This window comes from Cornus florida, unplaced genomic scaffold, assembly GCF_030987335.1.
Source record: "Cornus florida cultivar Cherokee Brave unplaced genomic scaffold, ASM3098733v1 CherokeeBrave_3.0.0_Hap2_Chr02, whole genome shotgun sequence".
NCBI classification, from domain to species: domain Eukaryota; kingdom Viridiplantae; phylum Streptophyta; class Magnoliopsida; order Cornales; family Cornaceae; genus Cornus; species Cornus florida.
In genome coordinates this window covers 95,972,092-95,996,178 of record NW_026775572.1, presented here as the reverse complement: position 1 = coordinate 95,996,178, position 24,087 = coordinate 95,972,092, and the positions used below count along the sequence as shown (strand labels likewise).

General features: G+C 34.6%; 1 protein-coding gene across 1 annotated transcript; it reads left to right on the top strand.

Annotated features, from left to right (window-relative positions):
• Window positions 1-8,077: 8,077 nt before the first annotated feature.
• LOC132295488 (65-kDa microtubule-associated protein 6-like) lies at window positions 8,078-23,849 on the top strand. The gene is made up of 12 exons (XM_059793775.1): window positions 8,078-8,880; window positions 9,706-9,909; window positions 19,743-20,006; window positions 20,454-20,669; window positions 20,742-20,897; window positions 20,974-21,133; window positions 21,232-21,383; window positions 21,624-21,711; window positions 21,795-21,868; window positions 21,952-22,026; window positions 22,394-22,739; window positions 23,433-23,849. Exons 1-11 carry the CDS (start codon window positions 8,809-8,811, stop codon window positions 22,727-22,729), a joined length of 1,797 nt encoding a protein of 598 aa, XP_059649758.1. The 5' UTR covers window positions 8,078-8,808; the 3' UTR covers window positions 22,730-22,739; window positions 23,433-23,849.
• The last annotated feature ends 238 nt before the right edge of the window (window positions 23,850-24,087 follow it).

Here is a 24,087-nt window from a genome sequence, read left to right as displayed (position 1 = left end):
TCTACACAGAAGGGTGAGATAATTAAAGCTTCCTTCATTTACTATAGAGATGAGATGACTACTCTCGTATTAAAAAGGTCACCCTCATTAAAACTGCACCTCTTTCCCCCATTAAAAAGGTCACTCTCGTAAAGGAACGAAGGGTCAATTTCATCTTCTTCCCTCGGTAAAGAGACAGGGGTTAACTACTCCCTTATTAAAGGGTAAGCTCAAAAAGCTCAAGCAAATCCACTCCCTTATTTAAAGGGGCAAGAAAGTAATAATCTAGCATACTTAGCTTGGAAGAACTTGGCATTCCCGACGCTTGACAAGCAAGATTATGGGAATGGGGGGCTACTGATACGGAATATTCGACTAGATAAGAATTTCACGTGACATGGAGACTCAAAGGGAATGGATAAACTTAAGGAGATAGAAATAACAACTACTGCCTTATCCAATGACTCTGACAATTCGGAATGGACAAGGAAAATAAATCCTTCTATAAAAGAAGTCATCGGTCAACCTAAAAAGGTATGCCATAAATCCCATATTGAATCCTTTATCGGGAAGGAAATTGTCAAGTATTAACTTGATCGTCGGAGTGCACCCGACTGGCACCAAGCCGGTCATCATTTCTCTTTGTCTTGCAGGAATCGATCCAAACTTGACTTGTAGGAATCGCCATGGGTTCCGGAGCGTATAGATTTTTGCATCAACAGTTGTGACTTGGGAAATATTGTTGCTTTTATTATTTTGGGAATTTCGATCCATTTTGGTTTGAAGGCATAGACTTTTCAAGCTTTGGATTTGTGATTGGAGTTATTTGATAGAGATGTTTTAAGGAGTCCTTGATTTGATTAAAGTGACTTGATTTAGAGGTCCTATGATTTTTGAGTTATCGGTTTTCTTTGAATTAAGGATTTATGGCTTAAGCGTGACGGTGTCGATGGCATTATTGTCAGAGTTTTGGGATGGGCCGAGATGGTCTGGCCAGATGTCTTTGGACCATACCCCGACTCTTACAGAATACCGGGTTACTGTAGTACTTTTGGCAATGATTGTTTTATGGCATTGATGTCATTTGTATCGAGAGATTTCATGGGTGGATTTAGTGGGGACATGTATGAATTAGGGCTATATATTGTTGTGCTACCGTACGAAATTGTGTGCCGTGGGCGGGTGCTAGTTGCCGACACTACTATCTTACTGACGAGTATATGTGGGCGGGCTCTTGACACTGTCAATGCTACCATACATTTGAGTATGTTGTGGGCGGGTTCTAGTCACTATTCATTCTCCCATGTTGCCTTTAACTAGGTACCTTGATTTAACGTGTTGTTGTTTTGGAGTTCTTTTGGTGATTGTCTTTGGATTCGTACATTGATTCAGTTGGTAATGTGTTTCACAATTCGGTAGTTTTATGTTCTTTCGTTGATCTTACGGTTTTTGGAGTTGTCCTTTGAGACTTGTTGAGGTGTTTCCAGATTTGACCTTGTGCTTGGTTCTGGTTTGTTTCTCCATGGGATGTGTCTGATTTCGAGGACAAAAGGGTAGCCTACCATAAACTCTATCACATTAGACAAAGATATATTAAAAGAGTTTCTATAAAACACTAATACAAATTACCTAAAATCTACCACAAATTAACTAATTTGTTTTCATTAAAACTCTATCACATATAACCTGTATTTATCTATTTATTATGAGTTTTTAATAAAAGGAAATCTAATTTGATAAGGATATATTTAAAGAAAATAAAATAATTTCTATAAAACTCTACCAGAAATTACTTATTTTAAAACTCTATGTCAAATTATTTATAGCCTCTGTATTTATCTATTTATTATGACTGTTTTAATAAAAGAAAATTTAATTAGACAAGGATATATTTAAATAAAATAAAATAACTTTTATAAAATAATTAAAATATATATAAAAAGAAAAATTCGATAAGTTACAAAACATTCATCACGTGCATCGCACATACCTTTTCGTAGTATGTATGTATGTATGTGTGTATATATATATATATGATAGTATAGCAATGTCATACAGTTGGGGCACACGTGAAATAGTAATAAATGTATATATGGTAACTATCAAAAATAAATAAATGCATATATGGTAATATAGGTATTTTATATAGACTCCAACAAATTTAATTGTATAAAATGAATTCGTATGGAAATCGCGAATTAGGATAACAAATTCGCGAATTGTAAAAATTGAATTCGTGGATTTTGTGCGAATTTTCTCAAATCGCAAATTCGCTTGTGGAGCTTGAGAGTGGGTCTTCTTTAAACGAATTGTGTGACTTAGATTATGGGTCTCCAACTTTTTAAATTATGTAATTAAAAAAAGTTTTTTTTTTAAAAAATCATAAAATGTAATTTTTTAAATGATCATTTAAAACTGACAAGTTTATGTTTTTTTTTTTTTTTAGGACAAATCAAAATAAAAAGGAACACTCGTTGAGAAAGATATACGAAGATGTACACTCATGGACAAGGACATGTGAAGACTCATCTCTTTCAATCCACTGATTGTTACATGGCAAAAGTAGGGTCCACTCTAGCCTGCATCATTGTTTTCGCAGGTAATCTGATAAACGAAGGATATGTGAAGACTCATCTCTTTCCATCCACTGATTGTTACATGGCAAAAGTAGGGTCCACTTTAGCCTGCATCATTGTTTTCGCAGGTAATCTGATAAACGAAGATGAATCAAAGTACCTTCAGAAAAAAAAAAAATAAATAAAAAATAAATAAAAAAACATAGGTACAATATTTATCTACCTTCTACGACTAGAGTATATTGCTCTGAGTATACCAAACTACATGCTTCAATCATTCACTCTTATCCTTTTATTTATGTACCAACATTTGCTTGGGACCACAAGTCAGAACTATTCTAGTCTTTGTAGACTTTGTGTAGTGAATAAAGTTCCTTTATCAATTCTTATGCATGGTGGGTCACGTGAGTTAAATCTTTTTTTTTTTTTTTTTTAAGTTAATACCAAGAACTCCTCTAGGCATGATCTCTTCGGAACCCACCTTAAATTATAAACTGGGTAAGTCGAGAGTGACAATGGGGTTGACAGAGATCAAATACTAACCTAGTGTGAGCCAATGTCAAACACCTACCAACCGAGCCAAACCCCCGGAGGCACGTGAGTTAAACCTTGATAACACTTTGGGAGTAAATTAAGTTAATAATTGCCTAAAAAAAGAGATGACACGTAAAGTAAATAAATAAAATAAAATTTCACTTTTATCTTTCTCTAGGGTCTCATTAATTAGGCTTTCTTTAATACCACCTTCTCGACTTCCGAACTTTGTCTATGCTGGATTCTTTGACCTTTTTTACATAAAGGGTGGATTCCCCATAATTTGTACGAAATGTGCTTATTATATATATATATATATATATATATTCTATAATGAAATTTTTTACATGTAACTTTATCAAAGGAAGCAACCTAAAAATTTAAAAGCATTCTATAAATTATCATGATGATTGAACATCAACTTTTAAACCAGTGATGCTTTCTCTCACAAAACTTCAGACCTTTTCCATCCATTAAACCTATATATGCACGCACTTTACTTACCTTAACTAGTAAAATGCTTACCCTTAATCTTTAATAAGGTTCATCGTTAGAAGAAACAACAAATAAAAATAGTAATAGGATATGAAATACTTTTGATTGATTATTTATCATAATATAAGTAGTGGAGGGGTATTCTTTTTATTTATGACATAAATGACCATTTAAAAACAATAGATTAGACAATTTATTATAACAATTCAGTGTAAAAATAATTTTACATAAAATAAACGCATTAATTTATTACCAGAATACCAGTGCTTGCTTGGGCCCACAAGTTAATTCTATTTTAATCATTCTTTCGTAAATAATGGTCCTTTCTCAAATTTCATGTATTAAGTAGCAATTCTAATGCATGGTGGGTCACGTGAGTTAAATCATTGGAGAAATTAAATTAACTTACTAATTACTTAAAAATATATATTTATAGAGATGACCCCCAAAAAACACTTCCGGTCTATTTAGTTTAATTTTTTGAGAACAATTTTTTTAATTTTTCTTTTATAATTAAAAATTAAAAAATTGTATAAATACATTTTTAAATATATTTATTTTTATAGAACTATCTTTTATAATTCTTTAAAAACTTACTTGTAAATTCTTGAAAACTGAACCAAATAACTGTATTTTTTATGCTTTCAATTATGACCTTTTTATTTGTCAACCAAAAAAAAAAAAAACCGCTTTCGGCGTGGTTTTGTCAACAAGCCAGGATTCCTAAGGAGATCTTGTGCACTCATCATATATCACCAGTGCAACACCATACATCGTAATGCAATTATTATTACATCATGAAATGCAACGCCATAAAATAATAATGTAATGTAGTTGTTACATAAGTAAAACAAAATTGTTTCATTAGCATTGTAAAGCTTCAAGACCAAGACGAGATGTGATTCAGATTCCTTCTTTATTTTCTAAACCTTAATGGTAAAAATCAATTTTCTATTGCTCTTTGAATACTAGATTATCCACAATTCTCTATGGGTCCATTTAGTTAGACAGAAAATTATGATAGAAAGTGAAAGGAAAATAAAGTGAAAGAAAAGAAAAGAAAATCAAATTTCCATCATGCATTTGGTTAGCAAGAATTTTTTTCAAGAAAGTTGTGAGAAAATACTATTTTGTGAGTTTGGAAAGCATGAAAGTAAAAAGAAAATGATTGCAGTTACTAAAACTACCTTTTTAGTTATAAGATTACTTTGTACTCTTTTGAGACATTGCTTTATCTTCTGATTCATGAACAAAATTAAATTTTTAAGTTCAAAATGAAACAATGATTCTGATATTTAATAATTTTATATATGTGATTATAGTTACAAGTTTAATTAATAAAAAATTTTGTTTTGAAAAATATTTAGGAAAAAAGATTGAAGTTAATATATATACTTTTTAGTCATAGAAAAATGTTTCAACTAAATTAATTTGATACATTTAATATATGTAGAATTAAAATTAAATTAGTTTGATACATCTAATTACTTCGAGTCATAAAGTCAAGAGAAGTCTATGTATGAAAAAGTACATGTACGAATTAAATTGTAAATTGTATGCGTAGAGACACTAATCCTAATTTTTCACCCAACACTCTGCTTAGATATATATATATATATATATATATATATATCACTTTAAATCATTATTAATAAAATATAATAAAATTTTAATTTTGTATGCACGTATAAAACTATATACAATTAAAATAGTATTATATTATTATATAAGCGATATACAATAGAAGGGAACTTACCTATTAATGAAGTTTGTGGAGAAAGTGGCATGGGCATAATAAGAAACTAAGATATGAAGGCGTCACTTTTACGGGAAAGTAAAATTTGGCTGTGTTTTTTGCGAGAAACATTTTGTGGAAAATTAAGCAGTTGCGATAAATTTACTTCCTAAAAATTTTCTTTTTCATACTAACCAAACTCCTAACAAATTAAAATAAATAAATTTGAGTTAGACTAATATTCTTTATGCTTAATTATTTATTTTAGTAAGCAAATAGTGAAATATGAAATAAAATAATATGTGATATCGTGTATAATTTTTTGTATTTTTTTACAAGGATAGAACCCTCAAAATTTTTACACTTTAAAAGTTGAGTAAGTACCAATATAATTGACTAATTTAACTTGTGTATATGAAAAAATATTGATTATTATTACTACGAAAAAATTATGCCAACTCTGTTCTATTTTTAACAAAATATTGAGTCATTGGATGCATCTCAATGAGTGGAACATGGTAGCACTCTACATATATGTTTGTATTATTATTGTATGTTGTCTTGAGATGACATGGTTTATGAGATAATAGTATTACCAACTACAAAAAATTGAACAATAGCAGCCATCACGAAAAATAATGAAAAATAATAATTTAATAATGGAAGGAAAAATTAATTAATTTTACAGACACGCATAAAATTACAAACAATTAAATTAGTAATAGACAAATTAAGTAATTTACATAACAAGGAAACTTTGAAAAGTCTATCTAGTTTAGCCAACAGATATGGGCATAATAGGAAAAACAAGAAATAAAGTACACAACTTTTGCGGGAAAGTAGATTTTTATAAGTTTTCAGATGTGGGAAATTTACATTTTTCAAAATTTTCACTTTTTATCTAACCAAACTACTAATTTTTTTTAAATTTTCTCTTTTATTTCCTTTCTTGCTGCTTGTTGTTAACCAAACGGACCCTATGGTCATGCTAATTTTCAGAAAAAAAAAAAAAAAAAGTACTCATTTTAATTTTTTTCAACTAACTTTCCCAAATTGTTTTTTAGTCAAACTCAAAGACGACGTGAATGTGTGATATATTTTCAAAAAAGTTGAGTTATACATTATGAATTGTTTTTAGCTTCTTTGACTTCTTAGGAAGCGACAATATAATTTACAAGCATGTTTTGAATCTCAGAAACCCTAGTTTGGAATGGAAAAAGACTTCCATTTAAGACAAATATGGAGGAGCCCTCTTCAATTATCCAATTAATGTATCTCTGCATTATTTAGTAGCAAACATTTACTCTCACAAAATCTGAGATCAACTTCATTTTGAGACGTTTTGATTGAGCCCTATTTAATTGGGTTCTATTTATTGCTACAAGAAAAGAATTGCATTTGCAATATTAAATATTTTGAGCAAAACCCAATAAAGTTTCTAAGTATCTTGGGATGAGACATAAATGATAAATGCAAGGAAGCAATAAAAGGGTAATGCCTTTCCACAGCATTGATGCCATACATTATACTACTACCCTAAATTAGTAAAATACTTTTCCCAGCTTAAATTTAATAAGGTTCATCATTCAAATAAATATAAAACTCTCAAAATAATGATGGATTCTCTAAAGGAGATGTGGAAAGTAGCTAGATTCATTTCCGACAAAGAAAATTTGATGATTCATTTCCGACAAAAAAAAATTTGATTTCACCAATCACTAATGCATCACTTTTCAGCACAGGAATTGTCATAGGAATTTGTTCACACAGTGATGTATAGAACGATTTGTCAAATTTTTTTTTTTAAAAGTTCGATATCATTATACACTTCCATAAACCGCTTAATTTGATTAGTTTACATCAATGTTTGTCTAAGTCCGTTATATGCCAACTGTGTTTAGGACCCGTTCCCTGTCCATATAATTTTTGTCGAATTTTTAAAACGTATTTTCACATTTAGAAAACATTCACACATGTGCCAACATCCTCATCTCTAAGGGGATATGGATGTTACAAACTCCCACTTGAATGCATTCTAAAAACTCTATTTTTAGAGTAGTGCCTTTTATATTTTTGGGAAAATAATTTTTTGTTTTCACGAATTTTTGAAAAATATTTAAAAAAAATTGAACTAAGTAGGCTTTAAACTTCCATCATCTCTTGGTTTTGAAAAAGAAAAACTTCCCTACAACTTGTGCCATTAACCAATCATATCATGTCAGATAAGTAAAAGTATTTTATTTGAATGGGTCTTATCTCTACATGTTAATATCTAATCGGTTGGTATAATTAAGTTTTATTTTTATTTTTATTTTTTATTTATATTTCCTAACACAATTTTATGTTTTGTGAATACGGAGTATTTGTGAAAATTTTTTTAGATGGTTGTATATCCTGTGGTTCAATATAATCGGAATTCTAAAAATAAGAAGAGTGAACTTATAGTAAAATATTTAAAACAAATCTAACGGAAATTTTGATTGGATTTTACTATAAGTAAGTAAAAAAAGAGAAAAACAAAAGAAGAAGAAGTAAAAAAAAAAAAAAAAATTTGGTTGTGAACTTTGTATTGAACAGCTGCCTCAGTGCTGTCACCTCCATTTTGTCACAACAGAAACTCCAACTCACGCGCCTTCGAGTCCGTGAAACCCAATACTAACTCATGATTGGTGAAGAAGTATCTATCATCCCTTCACTTCACACTATAGTCTCACTCTCACTTTCAATCTCACTATATAATAATGATCTAAACAGACAATTTATGTGTGTATACTGTATAGTTTGTTCACTGTGATTTCATTTCACTGCCGTTGAAGCGTCACTCAAGTCCACTTCCTAGAGAGAGAAACTAGGAATAGGTGCTAATTGTATGCAGATCCGTTCTTGTAATCTTGAGATTGGTGAATTTTAGCCCAAACCCAAAACCCTAAAAGCACTTCTCTTTCTCTCTCTCTCTCTGTCCGAGAGTGTAGTTGGTATCCTTTGTTGGCCCTGTTGTTCTGTTAATTTTGGCTTATTCGTACCTAATTTTCTCTCTTATCCGCTTTCCGTTTTGCTTCCGACAATAGACCCTTTTGTTTTTGTTTCGCTAAATTTTGTTTTCGGAAAACAAAAACAGATTTTGGGTAATGGAGGTTGGTTTTGAGCTTTAAGAAAGCTTCAGATCTGACGAAGAAGAGGGTTGGTTTGGTTTGGTCTGGTCTGGCTGTCACAAGAGATGTTGACACGCGAATGCTGCTTATTATTATCATTGATGGTCTCGTCTTTTTTGACTTAAAACCCCCCCTTCCAACAACTTTAACTCTGTTCTCAGATAAACTCTCTCTCTCTCTACCCTTTTGGTTGTGAAGGCTTTTTGGGTTCTTCTCTGTTTCTTGAGAGAAGTGTAGTTGAAATCTTTTGCTTTCTTGGGGGTGTTGGTGGAAAAGGGACAGAGGGTCAACGTCTTCTTGGGGGGTTTAGAGAGAAATTAAAGAGAAATAGGTAGCAATGTTTGGGATGGGGAGTCCTAACAGTGACCGTACGACCACTACTTGCAATGCTTTACTCACAGAACTTCAGGTCTCTCTCTCTCTCTCTCTTAATTTCTTTCACTTTTTTTGGGTTGTCGTTGTTTTATAAGAAAAAAAGTGTTTTTGAGTATCTTGTATGCGTTTTGGGTTCTTTCTGTTTTAGTCATGTTATTTTCGGTGTTCTTGATTCTCTTTTTGTGGGTTTTGTAGAGGATTTGTGAATTGTTGGGGATAATTTTAAGTGGGTTTTGAAGATAATTTGTGCTTGTTGGTGGGTTGAATTGATGTGGGTATTTCCGGGTTTGTTAATTCTGTATTCTATGACAAATTTCTTCTTTGGGTTCGGAAGAGGGAGTGTGGGGGTTCAATTCATGTTGGTGTTATCTGATTTTGTTGAGATATCTATTATTACTATTATTATTGTTGTTATTTTGGATTTGATTTCTTTTTTCTTTTTTGGGGTGAGGAAATACTTGGGATATATGCTTTGTTGCTAAGCTGGTGTTTTGTGTGGTTGAATTCAAGTGAATTTGACTATTCTATTTAAATTTTAATTCAATTGTTTTCTAAATGTGGGATTTCAGGAGAGATTCTGCTTGGTGGGGGCGGAATGATGTTATGGAAAAGTGTTGTTTCCTTTGTTGAATTCGAAATGATGTGAAATAGAGAAATTTTCCATTGATGAAATTGAAGAGCATTTTTTGGTCAAACTTAATTTGTTTTCTTCACTTTTCATTTTACAATTAGTAGAAGTCGTCAAATTTTTTATTGTATACAGAAATCTGTACCCATCTAAGTTCAAATTTGTAGTTATGCTTGTCATATAATGGAGGAATATAGAGCCATCTTTTGATGTTGTTGTTTTTATAAGCAGCAAATATGGAATGACATTGGCGAGAGTGAAGGAGATAAAGATCGTATGTTGTGGGAGCTAGAGAAAGAGTGCTTGGAAGTTTACCGGAGAAAGGTTGATGAGGCTGCCAATGCTAAGGCACGGCTTCATCAGTCTCTTGCAGCAAAGGAAGCGGAGCTTGCAACCCTAATGGCTGCTCTTGGGGAACTTAATCTTCAGTCACCGGTAAAAAAAACACAGAAAATATCTCTAGGAACTGAAACTATCATTACCAATGCTTTAACTCCTATTTAATTGATGCATTATTTATTGTTACTTTTTTTTTTTTTTTTGGTTCCCTGATCCATTGGTAGTTTCTTTTTGACATCCAAATTTTTCTGAATTTTCAAAATTTAAATACTTTTTTTGAATAGCCAACTTGTCTCAGATAATATTTTCCACTAAGATTGCTTTTTAAGGTTCATTGGATAAGTAGGAGGTAAAAAAAGAAAGGATAATAATAATTATGAAGGAAAAGAAAAGAAATGATTGTGTAATCCCTTTATCGTGTTTGGATAAGTAATTAGAGAAAGGACAGGAAATGATAGAATTACTCATGCTCATGTTTTGAGAGAGAAAATAAAAGAAAGTATCTTAATAAATTCACCAATATGCCTGTTTACATTAAAGTGGAATATTTAGGTAGGTTAGTTGTTTTCTCATCACAATTATATTTTCCACAGTTGTATGTTTACAGATTAATACTTTCACCAGAAAAGCATCCACTTTCTTGCGTATTCATATTTATAAGAGTGATTTTGGATAAACATATATTAACTTTTGATTTAAAGTTAAAAAGACTGTCCTAGGATATAGATGTAATTTTGATATTTGTTCTTCATCAGTTTTAAGTGTTTTTCTTTTCTTTTTGGTATTACGGATTTTTCATTAAGCACGCTTCTCCTTGCCATTGGTTTTCTTCCTATTTTGGGAGTATACTGTTTAGAGGATCAAGCTATCCCTTCAAATCCTTCCTTCTCCTAACACAATAGTCCCTTCATTTCCTTTCCTCTCTACTCCTTCCAACTCCCTCGATCCAAATGGGGGCTTAAGAACTTTTGTTATATTTTGTGCATGTCAGATGTATGGTCACTAATGATCTAGGCGATTGGATTGTAAATCAATCATCATTTTTGTTGGGGATGTCTCAAATTCTTATTGTGTTGGGTTTTGAATTGTAATGGTTTGAGAGTGTTTGTTAGACTTGCGCCCAAAGTAATTGTACTTGAGCCCCAAGTAGTTGCTTTCCTTGCCCAACAAGGATTTTTATTGCTTGTTCACCAAGCTAGGGTTTGGAACTCTCTATAAATAGGGAGGGAGTTGAGTGGAGAAGGTAGAGAAGAAAAAAGAATGGAGTGAGTGAGAAGAGAGAGGTGCAAAATAAATGGGTGGGCATTCTCTATAGTTGTATATTCTCTTCTTGCTTATTTGTGTGTTGCTTCCGCTGTGCCATATGGATTGAAGGGGTATAATTCCCAACAATTTTGATAGATAAAACCAATTATTTTATACAGGGATTGAGTGGAATGTTTAAGATTTTGTCATAAGTGGGATATCAACGACAAAATCAATCATGTCTCAAGATGCTAACAAAGAAAAATGAAGAAGAAGGGACATAAACAAATAAATAAAAGATACTGTTATTCATGTATCACTTTGCTCTTATTCATAGCATTTTATGGGATCTGCGATTGGAGAAAGAGTGGATTTCCTTGGCTGTAATGTATCATAGGACCTAGGTAAGGGACTAGCAAACACCATGAGGAATTTCTTGTGAAAATCTTAGTGTAAATGAGAAATAGAGAACTCGTATCATCCATTTGTTGTCTTATTCACCCTTACATTATTAAATTATTTCGACAAATAACAAATATTAATATTCCAGATCTAAAACCTTTTGGAACCAACATGTTTTGGTGCGCAGACATCTTGTAAGGATGAGGTTTTATTACAATTTATACTAATATATCTTTTATAGATAATTATGCCACTCACTGTGTAACCTTAAACGTCAAATTGGGCATTATAAGTCTGAGTTGTAGACACCCCAACCCATTAAAAATCATCACCTCCTTTTGGAATTATTTTTCCCCCATTAATCACATAGACATTCTTTGAAAAAAATCCTTAATCTAATTAACCGTTTGATTATTTAAAATATGTGCAATTATATTTTTCCTTAACCATGTTAATTTAGACCTTTCCTTTCCTTACCATTACCCACAATTTTGATCACGCTGACGTCGCTGATACAATTATTGAATTTTGCTGCACATGGTGAAGTCAACTTTGTCAATTTTCTCTCGTTTATCTCCTACATATGCTACTTCAACTGTTTCATCATTGTTTTCAAGACAGAAGAGCTTCGTTCGTCTGCTAATAGATATTTGACTTTTGAAGAAACTTATTAATGTTTTTCCTTATGAGGGTAAATTATCTAATGCCAGTTGTTTCCATTGATATTTTATTTTAACAAGTTGCTATTTTTCTATGCTATGGAGTTGAGCGTGGACAAATTCCCTCATGTTTCTGAAATAATGAAGTATGTGGCCTACACATCATTATCGTTCTTAACAGTATTATAATCTCTCTCCCCCTCTCTCACACACGCACAAACATGAACACACAGACCCTATTCCAACTGGAAAAACAAAATACTCGTCTTATGGAATAAATGAATTGTCATTGCAATTTGTTTCACTAAATATTTGGAGAACAAATGAAATAGCTTCACTCATAGTTTGAACTGGTTATTGAGACTGACAGTTCATTTAAAATGGAAATGGAAATTGGGATTTACATGATCTGATTCACTTGGGATCCGTTGATATCTAAAGAAGCTTTTTCTACCTTGAAATTGGTTTAACAACTCAGCATAGTTGCTCACGAGAGCTGATAGAATTGAGTCAGATTGCTAGCTCATATTGAAATTGTTTTTATGAGTCCAGTGTACTTTAAACGAAAGAGATCTACGATCAAAAGGTGCCTATTAGTGATTCAATGATCTTCACCCCTTGTACTATCTATCCAACTTTGCTAGGCTAGCCCTTGACCAGCATTTCAGCTAAATTTTTAGTGGAGATTATCAGGAAGTGCATCATGTAAGTATTTAGGGTTATTCACTTTACAACACTGATGAGTAACAAAATTATTACCAGACATTTTGGTAAAAGGTAGGTTACTAGTGCTAAGAAAGAGAAGGACGAGAAAGTGAGAATGCCCATTTCAGAAAACCTACGAGGCTGAGAGTGTCTAAAAATTAGAATATAAATATTCATGTAGATTAAAAATTTTATGAAGTTAAATTTGAGCCAAAGTTGATTATAACCTTGTGGTTGGGCGTGGTTTTCCTAACTATAATGTCAGGTGTTCGAGCCTTTGAAGCAACAAAAGTTAAATTTTTTGGACATAGATAACATTTTAAATGCTAAGTAGCACTGACACAAAACACAAATACGATACAACATGGATATTCGGCACCTCAAGTTCTAAATGGTAGAATATGAATACGGCATGGACACAACTATATTTATAAATTGTAAATATACAATTTTATTTATATAATACAACTATTAGAATTTTGATTTTTCTAACCCATACTAAGAATTGCATATTGTGGAAGACAAAATTATGCAAATGTCATAAAAAAATTTAATCTTATAATATTACAACTAGTACCCTGCTATTATATAGAAATATATATTGATGGCAATTATTTTCTTTTCCTATATAAAAAAGTGTTAGTTACATTATTTCACTTGTAGTGACTGTGTTAGACACGGACATGACACCTTTGTACAAGTTTTCTTAGGCTTAAATGTGGACAATGCGGCTGAATCCGCATCTTAACAGGTCAATCTTTTTGAGTGTTCCACATTCTCACTGGACTCCAAAATTGGCTGAGCCACTTTGCAGTCTGCACTCCCTAGGTAAATAGGGTATCCTAAGTAATGATCAACTGGATTTCACCACGCTGGCAATAAATATTTTAATATGAAAACTTTTAGTTGCCTTTTCTAAATTAGATGTTACCTAATTGTTGGTAACGAGATTCCTAGCCCCTTAAATGTGTTGATTTCTTTAGTGTAATCAAGCAGCTGATGCTATTTATATGGATGGTTTGGATTGCAAATTTGAGCTCATAATTCTTGTATTCAATGCCATAAAAGTTTTCCTTTATGCTGCGTTTGGTATGTAGGAATGGAATGGAATGTAAGTAGGAATGGAAATGGAATGGAATGGTCATTCTTATTCTATTGTTTAGTTGCAAATATGAAGTATGTAGGAATGAAATGATAATAACCATTCTAGTGTTTGGTTGGACCAATTTAAAATTTAGAATGGAATGAATTTCAAATTGAATTATCCAAAATACCCCTCTTAGTGACAAATAAATTAAATTAACAAAATAACATTCTTCTATAATTTTTTAAAAAGAATTGGAGACGGTGGTGGATGGTTGTGATGATGGTGGTGTAGGTGGTGGTGCTGGAAGGTGGCGACGGAGCAGTGGTGCTCGTGGAAGGTGGTGACAGTGGAAGCAGTGGTGGTAGTGTTGGAAGGCGTTAGTTGTCAGTTTGTCACAACCCAAATCCGTAGGACTTGGATCACGACTAGGAAAGGAGGGACATCGGACTCTCACTCAAGTCAAGTGTGAAAGTCAAGGGTACAATGGTCATTTCTGGGGTTATATCATGTGTTAGTCATGCTAAGTGTCTCAAAGTGGTCTCACTAGAGCTTCTTTGTTTCCCACAAGTCCTTAGATAAGTCATGGAATGGCCCATAATATATAACTTTACAAAATACACGCTTCCATTACATACATGACGGTTCTCCAAATCATACATGAGTCCAAATATACATACATAAATGCTCATAACTACACATAAGTTCAATTACGTCAAAATACTAAAGTGTGACTCAAGGAAAGTCCCAAGCCCTCAAGATGAAGCTACAGGGTGATTCTTCATGATGATGGTCCTTCTTAGCAACCTTCTACCTGAAAAATGTTAACAACAATAATGTATGCTGAGGTATAATTAGAAATTTAGTGGGGGCGTTTTTAAACTTTTTTTTAAAAAATAGGGACATTTTTAAGATTTTCACAAAATCTATAGGTAATTTTATAAATAAAAAAAATTCCAGTGGGGGTGGTTGCCCCTACTGGGCCCTTCATGGGTCCGTGCCCTCTGTTACATAGACTCTTCAAAAGTAGTGAAGTATCCGTGTCGGACACACATCCCTCGGACATGGGTATGTGATATGTGTTCGACACTTTTGGTTGGACATGTACTTAAAAAGCATATGCAATCATTCAATTTCATTATATTATTACTTTAAAATGAGTTAAATGCCTATATTGAACATTATATTAGATAAAAACATTACTTTACTCTAGAAAATAAAATAAAATAATTAATAAAATGAATAATTAGTTGTGTCTGTGCGTCATTCTATTTGGAGATTTGACACGTTTGACATATGGATAAATACCCGTGTTCGACACCTGTACCCGAGTCTATGTAACATAATCCGTGCCTGACGGGGGTGAGCACGAATGCCCAGTAGGATTGAATGATAGCATAATAAACTACATTTCTTGGATTTCTAGAAACATATAAGCATGCTCGGCAAAACAAAGAGGGATGGGTGTCATGCTCCCTTGCTTTAGGTTCATAACATGGTAAGTCAATGTAGAGCAACTGAACAAATAAGCAAGTCATGATCCAATTATGAACGGGGGAAGGCATGTCATAAGTTAAGAGCACATAATGGCTTATACAAGTTTACACATGGCTTATACAAGTTTGCACATATCCACAATGATCAATTATAAGCACTTCCCACATATCCAATACAAGCTCTAAGGTTCAACAATACTAAGGGCAAGGACTCAACTCAACTCCACAATGTCACCAAAATGCAACTCACACGTGTATGCCATGATGCAACCATGCCAACTCACACATGCCGAGACCATCTTTCAAATGTCAAATGAACACAGTGCCAGTTGCACAATCAAAGGGTGCTACTCTGCGCCTCAGGATAGGAGGACGTCACTCCCATATCCTGTCCTCGCTTTTTGGGCTACTAACCTGACGGTACGTGACACCCGAGTGGCCACTTGTGAGGCTTTTCGACCCTTGGGCTCCGAGCACAACTTGTTTCCTTTCCACCACAATTCCCACACAATTCATGCCATGAGATGATGCAATGCCACTCACCCATGCTTGGTATGCCACTCACACAATCTCTTATGCGCGTAACCATCACTTTGTTACCATTATCAGTAATTCCACAATTAATGCTTTCATATAGGCAATTTATCAAACACCTTCAATACACTTTCCATGTCATATACACACATGCTTAATTTTCCCACAATTAGGTAAGATAACACTAAGATGACAACCATAGCAATACCATACTTAATTTCCCTTCCCCTCTATCATGCTTTTCAATCCTAAATTCCCATTCCAAAATTAGGCATGCTACATACATTTTTTTTTCCTAAATGAAGGAGTAGCATACATTTCATATTACATTTCTAAAGTAATATTTTCATTACTTTGGCCAATAGAAATCACATAAATAACTCAACATAAAACATGCTTTTACACATGGATTAGAGCACATAGAATCACATAGGCACATAATACTTTGGCATGCTTTACACACCCACACCTCTAAAAATGCATAAAATCATAGTTTTTAAAAGTATCACACCCCCTACCTCTAATTGGGATGAAAACCCCAATCTCCACCGGAGTCAAAGTGCTCAAATTTTGAAATTACTTCTGTAGGATTGAAGAGGATGGAGAGGAGAACAACTAATCCTCTTGTAGCCTCTTTAAATTCCAAGTCTTACCTTCACCCCAAAACTCTAAAGTTCTCCAAATTGAAATCAAAGACCATAGGCTTGTAGGCCTTGATGAGCTCTCTCACTTCTTCAGATATGGCTTGAACAAATTCCTAAAGATGATAGATGATATCATGGTCTAATGTAAAATGATGAAGAGAAGAAAAAGAAGGAAATGGGGAAAGAAAAGGGTGTTGCAGGCTGAGAAAGGAAGGAAGAAAAGGTCTTTCTTTTGTCCCACTCATATGCTTATATAGCTCCAAAGGTTAGTGGAATGGGTCCCTCCACTATAACCATACAAATGACCACTATGTCCCATTTCCTACCATACATAAGAAGTTACAACAAAATAAAATCCAAGTGTCCCAACACTATGAAAATAAAGTAAGTGAAGTCGGGGAAATTCCAGAACACGGAATCCAAACCCGGGCCCACACGGGAACCACCCGGGCCCACAAACCTGGAAGGAAGGGAAACAATCCTAAATGAATTTCTAAGAGTCTGTGACTCTAAGAAAGACTTTAAATTAATTTTGGAACACGCATCCCTATGCCACGAAAAACATCATACACAATAAAAGAAAAGAGGCCGAAAATGGAAAAAGTGAACTGGTCTCTGCATTAGTGGTGTAGGTGATGATGGTGGAAGGCGGTGGTGGTAGTGATGGCGGCGGAGGTGGTAGTGGTGGAAGTGGCGGTGGAATGCAGTTAAAGCGGCGGTGGTGGAAGTTGGTGACAGTGGCAGTGATGGTGGTGGAAAGCGAAGGCGGTGGCGGTGGCGGCTGTAATAGTGACGATGGTGGAAAGGCAATGGAGGTGGCGGTGGTAGTGGTGGAAGGCGGTGGTAGTGGTGGAGGTGGTAGTGGTGGAAGTGGCGGTGGTGTGGTGGTGGTGGAAGTTGGTGATAGTGACAGTGATGGTGGTGGATGTGGTGAAAAGTGGCGGTGACGGCGGTGGCGGTAATAGTAACAGTGGTGGAAAGGCAATTTCGGTGGCGGTGGTTGACGGTGGAAGTGGTGGTGGTGGCCGTGGAGGCGATGTTGGTGTTGTGGTTGAAGGTGGCAACAATGGTGGCGGTAGCAATGACGGTGGTGGAAGGCAATGGAGGTGGCAGTGGTGAAAGGCGGCGGCGGTTGTGGTGGAAGGTGGTGGTGGTGGTGGTTGTTTTTGGACTTGGAACATGAGGGTTTTTTGGGAACTTGATTTTAAAAAAATTTACTTGGGAATGAAATGGTCATTCCATACGTTGAAGTTGGGGAATGGGTTTTCTTTCCAATGGAATGGCTATTCCCACTTTAAATTGCATACCAAACGAAGGAATTGTTGGAATGGGTATTCCATTCCTGCACACCAAACACAACTTTACTTCTTTATTTGAGTGGTTTTAGACTTTTCACTTTGGTAACACACTAGAAACTAGATGAGGTGGCAGGAATGGTTGATCCAAAGAGTTTTGAGATGAAGGGTTGGATAATCAAATTCAAGCAAGGTCACTGACCTGTTGATGTGCGCCCATTTTTTATTTTGTCATTTCAGTTTTTCCCAAATTTTCACCTTTTTATGTTTTCATCTTTCTCTCTCTTCTATATATATATATAGATTTGGTTTTGAACTTTTTTAATCTAGTTTTGCCCTTATGGATTCCTGACATTAATTTTTCCTTATCTTTTCTTCGATGGTCCTAGATTTTTTCTATTTTCTAAATAAATTTTGTTGGCTTGGTAGTTTCAAATTTGAAAATTTACTTTATGTTTGCTTCAGTATGTTTGGCTGTGGATTAACCTACCTCTTGGTATGGGCAAAACATGCATGCCATGAGATTTTGACATTGTCTTACTAGCCTTTTGGTCTATTGTGAGGAAAAGAAATTCAAGTAAAAGGAACGGAACAAGCAGAGATGAGGATGAAGCTTTTTTATGCTGTCTGAATTCAAATTTCACTATATATACGAGGATTACACAAAGATAACTTCAAGTACCTGCCATGCAAAACAATGGACACTGAAGAGTGAGACTTGTGATCAGGGGCCTCTTCTGATTGCACCTTTGGCTGATAGGAAGAGTAAATATAATGGCACTGAAATGAAAAGAGGATATAATGAAGTCAATAAAGGTTGACATCTAAATCTGTTTAATGTCACCAATGGTCAAACTAACTGATAGGTAAGCATGTAGTATTACATGCGTTGCTCTGTGTTGGGGCTGCGGAAATGCACGAACATGGAGATCCAATGGAAGCCAACAAAGCAATCACACACCAACACAAGATATAACGTGGTTCGAAACAAACCAGCCTACATCCACAAATGAGAAGAGATTCCACTATGATTCTGTAAAGATATTACAACAATAGAGTACTAACATCGTGTACATGCCTTTTACCAAGTTCCACTCCACGAACCTGTCTCCCACTACCAGGGTGTTTTTCCTACTATACCAACTCATAAACTGCCTCTACCCAATCAATTTCCTCATGAGATTACATCTCTCTCAATTTCATGTCTCAATCTGTAACCAAGGTATCTATTTATAGAGTCTCAAACCCAATTCCTTGTTGGACAAGGATTATAATTCTTTGTAGTCCAAGACTTGCCTAACAAAGTACAACTCTAAAATAGAAACCAAATTAAACTAGGAATTTGACACACAAGTCCCAACACACCCAATGGTCGAACTAACTGGTCTCTGATTGTCAAATTAACTGATCACCAATGGTTAGTTTGGTATTCATTGCATCCAAAAAGTGATAGGAAGTGGTATTATATGAACGGAAAGGGTATTATTGTAAGTAGTTGACAGAAGAAGTCATGCTAAATGCATTCTTGCATCTGGATTTGTAGCTTGTAAATGCAACTGTGTATTCAACTGGAAATGAAATCTATTATTTTTTATTTTTGATAAGTGGAAATGAAATCTATTTTAGTGCATATATACCATAATGGTTTATGCAGTTGTTACATATAGTCTAAAATGTATTGCTTCTAATTGTTTCTTACTAATTTGTTTATATTGTTTAAGCTATAAATGGTTGCTGAAAGTTACTAGCATACAAACTAGGATTTACAGTACCCGTTGGATCTTCATGTCAATTAAATTTAAGGGTTAACCCATGCATTTCATTTGATATGACTTCCTTACTTATACAACTTGTTTAATTAACAGATCACAAGAGAGAGGAGAACAACACCACTGAAGGAGCAACTTGCATTGGTCACACCACTGGTGGAAGACTTGAAACTAAAGAAAGAAGAACGAATTAAGCAATTTGTAGAGATAAAAGCACAAATTGAAAAGATTACTGGCGAGATATCAGGATACAGTCATCTCATCAATGCTGTGGCTTCTTCAAATCTGGAAGAACAAGACTTGTCAGTGAGAAAGCTTACTGAATTCCAAACACATCTTCATAATCTTCAAAAGGAGAAGGTATTTGTGCTGTCATCCTCTTTTCAGTTGATGCCTCGAATGTTCTGGGTTTGTGTCAACTATGTAAAACTAGGTACTTGCACTTGTCATATTAGTATCCTGGTAACTGGTGACTGTTTGCATTATGATATACCTAATTCCACGAATTAATAGATGGTATGTTTCTTGAGTCATCTCATTTAAAGCATTTCAAGATCAAATGCAATTCATCCATGTCTGAAAGATGGGAAAACATTGTGTGATAATATACATACTTTGAACTAAAGATTTGAGCATTTTGTATTAGTGTAGCAAGAGCCACTGGTTCCTGTTGCCAATTAGCATAGCAGGTATTAAACGAAATAAAATTGAAATCCTGTATTCTTTGCTTTACACAATGCCATCAATTTTATGGGTTTTTTGGTGATTCAGCTTTTAAATACTCCTTGTTTTTCATTTACTTTTCAGTCTGAACGGCTCCATAAAATTTTGGAGTGTGTGAACGAGGTGCATTCCTTATGTGGTTTGCTTGGGTTGGATTTTGGCAAGACTGTGAGTGATGTGCATCCAAGCTTGCAAGGGACAAACCTAGAACAGTCCACAAACATCAGTGACAGCACTTTGGAAGGTCTGGAACAGGCCATTCGAAGGTTGAAGACAGAGAGAAAAGTTCGATTTCAAAAGGTTATACGAATCCTTCGTATTACATGTTGCTTTTCTTTCGGTATATAAAGTTATCCCTGTCTTGAAATGCAGCTGAAAGATATTGTGGCTTCACTATTTGAACTTTGGAATTTGATGGACTCCACCAAAGAAGATAGGAGTAACTTTTCAAGGATTACTTCCATTAGTGGATCATCAGAGTTGGAAATTGTGGAACCAGGCACTCTTTCAATAGATATTCTCGAACAGGTGTCCAACACAGCCTCACATTATTTTTTTGTTGCAATGCAAAAAGTAGATTCTTAAGTAATCATTTGTCTGACAGGCATCAGCAGAAGTGGATAGGCTCACTAAACTGAAAGCAAGCAGAATGAAGGAACTGGTTATGAAAAAGAGGTCAGAATTGGAGGATATATGCCATAAGACCCATATTGAACCTGATCCAAGCACAGCTGCTGAAAAATCCAGTGCAATGATAGATTCTGGTATAATATCTTGTGTTCATAGCATAATCTGTCCGTATTTTCCATTTTGAACCTGTTTTGCGTTTAAAACTAATGCATCCTAAATCTCTGTTGTTTAGGTCTTGTGGATCCTTGCGAACTTCTGGCGAACATTGAAGCACAAATAATCAAAACAAAAGCCGAAGCTTTAAGTCGGAACGAAATTATGGATAGGATAGAGCGATGGCTTTCTGCCTCTGATGAGGAAAATTGGCTTGAAGACTATAATCAGGTAAGCTAGAAATGATTATAGTTATATAGCCTCGAACATGTTGAAGACGGGGACCAGTGTCATGAATTGCATGACTATATTCTCTTTTATTTTTCAAAGTTTTTCTTTTCAATATATCCTGATTTTGTGGTTCACCGCAGCTCAAGATAGGAAATTAAATTTTTAGTGAATTGATCACTATTTGTGAGGTACAAGTGAGAACTTCTAGATCTTGTCGTATTCTAAGGAATCTTTCTGCAGGATGAGAACCGGTACAGTGCTGGAAGAGGTGCTCACATAAACCTAAAGCGTGCAGAACGGGCTCGAGTTACTGTAAATAAGATTCCAGGTATTCCATTCTGCTTAATTAATAATTTCATCTTTTGGCTGAGCTGGCATTATTCTTTGGAGTTAATGAGTTACTCTTTCTAGCAATGGTTGACAATTTAATAAATAAGACACTAGCATGGGAATCCGAGAAAAAGAAGCTGTTTCTTTACGATGGGGTGAGTTTTTCTGCAGACTGAGACGTCTAGATCACGCTTTTCTGGTGGTGCTGTTATTTGAGTAATTTATAATGCTTTTCTAGGTTCGGTTGGTATCAATACTGGAGGATTTCAAAGTAACCAGACAACAGAAAGAAGAGGCGAAGAAGCGATACAAGGTCATTTATTTATTTAATTTTTCCTTCAAAATTTTTGGGTAGGTAAAAACATAAAAAGTTGTTAGCAGCTTAAGAAGTTATATATACTGCATTTTGGAAAAAACACAGACAGCAAGGTTCTGCAATGTTAGGCACTCCAGTTTGCTATGTAAATTGCGAAAATGATGGACTCTTTTTTTTACGTGATCATACTTTATTAGCTCCTCATGGAAACATGTTATATCAATTGTATATTATTAACTTTGAGTCATTTTACATTATGAAACTACAGTGGTTTTATTTCAGTTTTATATGTTCTGAATGGCTAAATGATGAGATTCCATTTATTATGGATAATATGCTGATCCAAGAATCATCCTTTCCGCAGGACCAAAAGAAGCTCCAAGACCTGCTGCTTACAGAGAAGGAAGCCATGTATGGTTCTAAACCTAGTCCAAGAAAAGGCAATAGCTTTAGGAAGGTGAATGGATATCATCTGAGTAGAAATGGATCCATGCCTCCCACACCCCGCCGGAACTCAATTGGCAGTCCAACTCCGGAGCTTCGAACGCCGCGATCATATTCTGGGCGACAAAATGGGTATTTCAAGGAAATGAGAAGACTGTCAACTGCACCACTGAACTTCGTTGCTATAACAAAAGAAGATGCCATGTCCTCCTCATCTGTTTGTGGTTCTGAACCGGAGTCTCCTCCTCAAGGCTGAAGTTGAATTGGTATGTCTTGCTTTAGTTTTCCTTGTACCTCTTTTGTGCCATTTTAGGATGAAACTTGCACAGATTTGTTGGCATTTGGAAGTCATGCAAGTTAAAAATTTATATCATGTTTTTTTTGCCTTTTTGGGTAAACTTCATTCACTGCCCTTGAGGTCCAGTTATAAAAATTATATTTACCTCCCTTGTCAGAAACTTCTATAGAATGGTGTTGATGAATCTTGTCATTCTACTTTTTTGCCCTTCAATTATTTTAATATTTTTCAATAAAAAGTTAAATTAAATTGGAAATATGAGGTCACATGCACACTTCATAGTTCATACCCGATGGAGTACTCTTCCCAGATGGGTAGCAAGTACGGGTATTCAACAAAAAATGTATTAAGACAACAAATTCCTACTTTGCCAGACGTTTCTTGGTTTCTGAACTTGTTATGAGTGAATTTACCATGTCTGACGTGTTAAACAAACACATCACTATATTTCTTTAGTGGCTGGATCACTGACTTACCGCTACCAGTGCAGCATTTGTCTATCTGAGAATCCATGTGACTTAGAATAGAAAGGAAATACGTATTTTTTCTGATTGTTGTAAGGAATGGATGGAATGGCTATATGATTGGTGTCTAATCTTTTGAATTTGTAGTCTACTGCAATTTTCCGACTGAAACTTTTATTTTCAAATATCTTGTGCAGGAAGAAGCAACTTCTTATGATCCCAACGACTGTACACTGGTTAGGATAGCAGAAACATTGTGAATACGGAATGTACACTTGTATTGCGGTTGGCATATTTTAGAATGAACTGTGGTAACTGACCAAGGATCATGCACTTGGTGTTAATCATGTTTGAAGAAAAGCAGATGCTGGAAGCGGTGGCATTGATAGATTGTAGTTGGGCTATACTAGTTAACTTTACGTCGTGTGTGTTGAAATAGATGCTAGTGACAATGTATGTTTCGGATTTTGCTTGTCTACTGCTTCTTCGTGTGTGTATATATGTAATTCAGTGTGAGGCCATCATTTTACGTAGTAAACTTCTTTCCTTTAAAGTGCTGGTTGTAGGATGTTTGAATGGAAAGAGAAGTTTTATGTCTTCCAGGTTGTTTATAACCGGTGTGAGTTGTCTGACCGACTCTCAGTACCCTAAATATTTTATGCATCTCCTTTTGTATCTGAATGCTTAATTCTTTGGAACTGGACCAAATAGTTCTCTGGTGGCACCAAAAGATAACATAGAACCGTTATTTTGATCGAGTTGTGACTTCGAGCTGACCTAGTTTTGAGCTGTTGAAGTAATGAAATGATGCTGCTGAGTTATGGTTGTCTAACAAGCTCTATCTGGTGACAT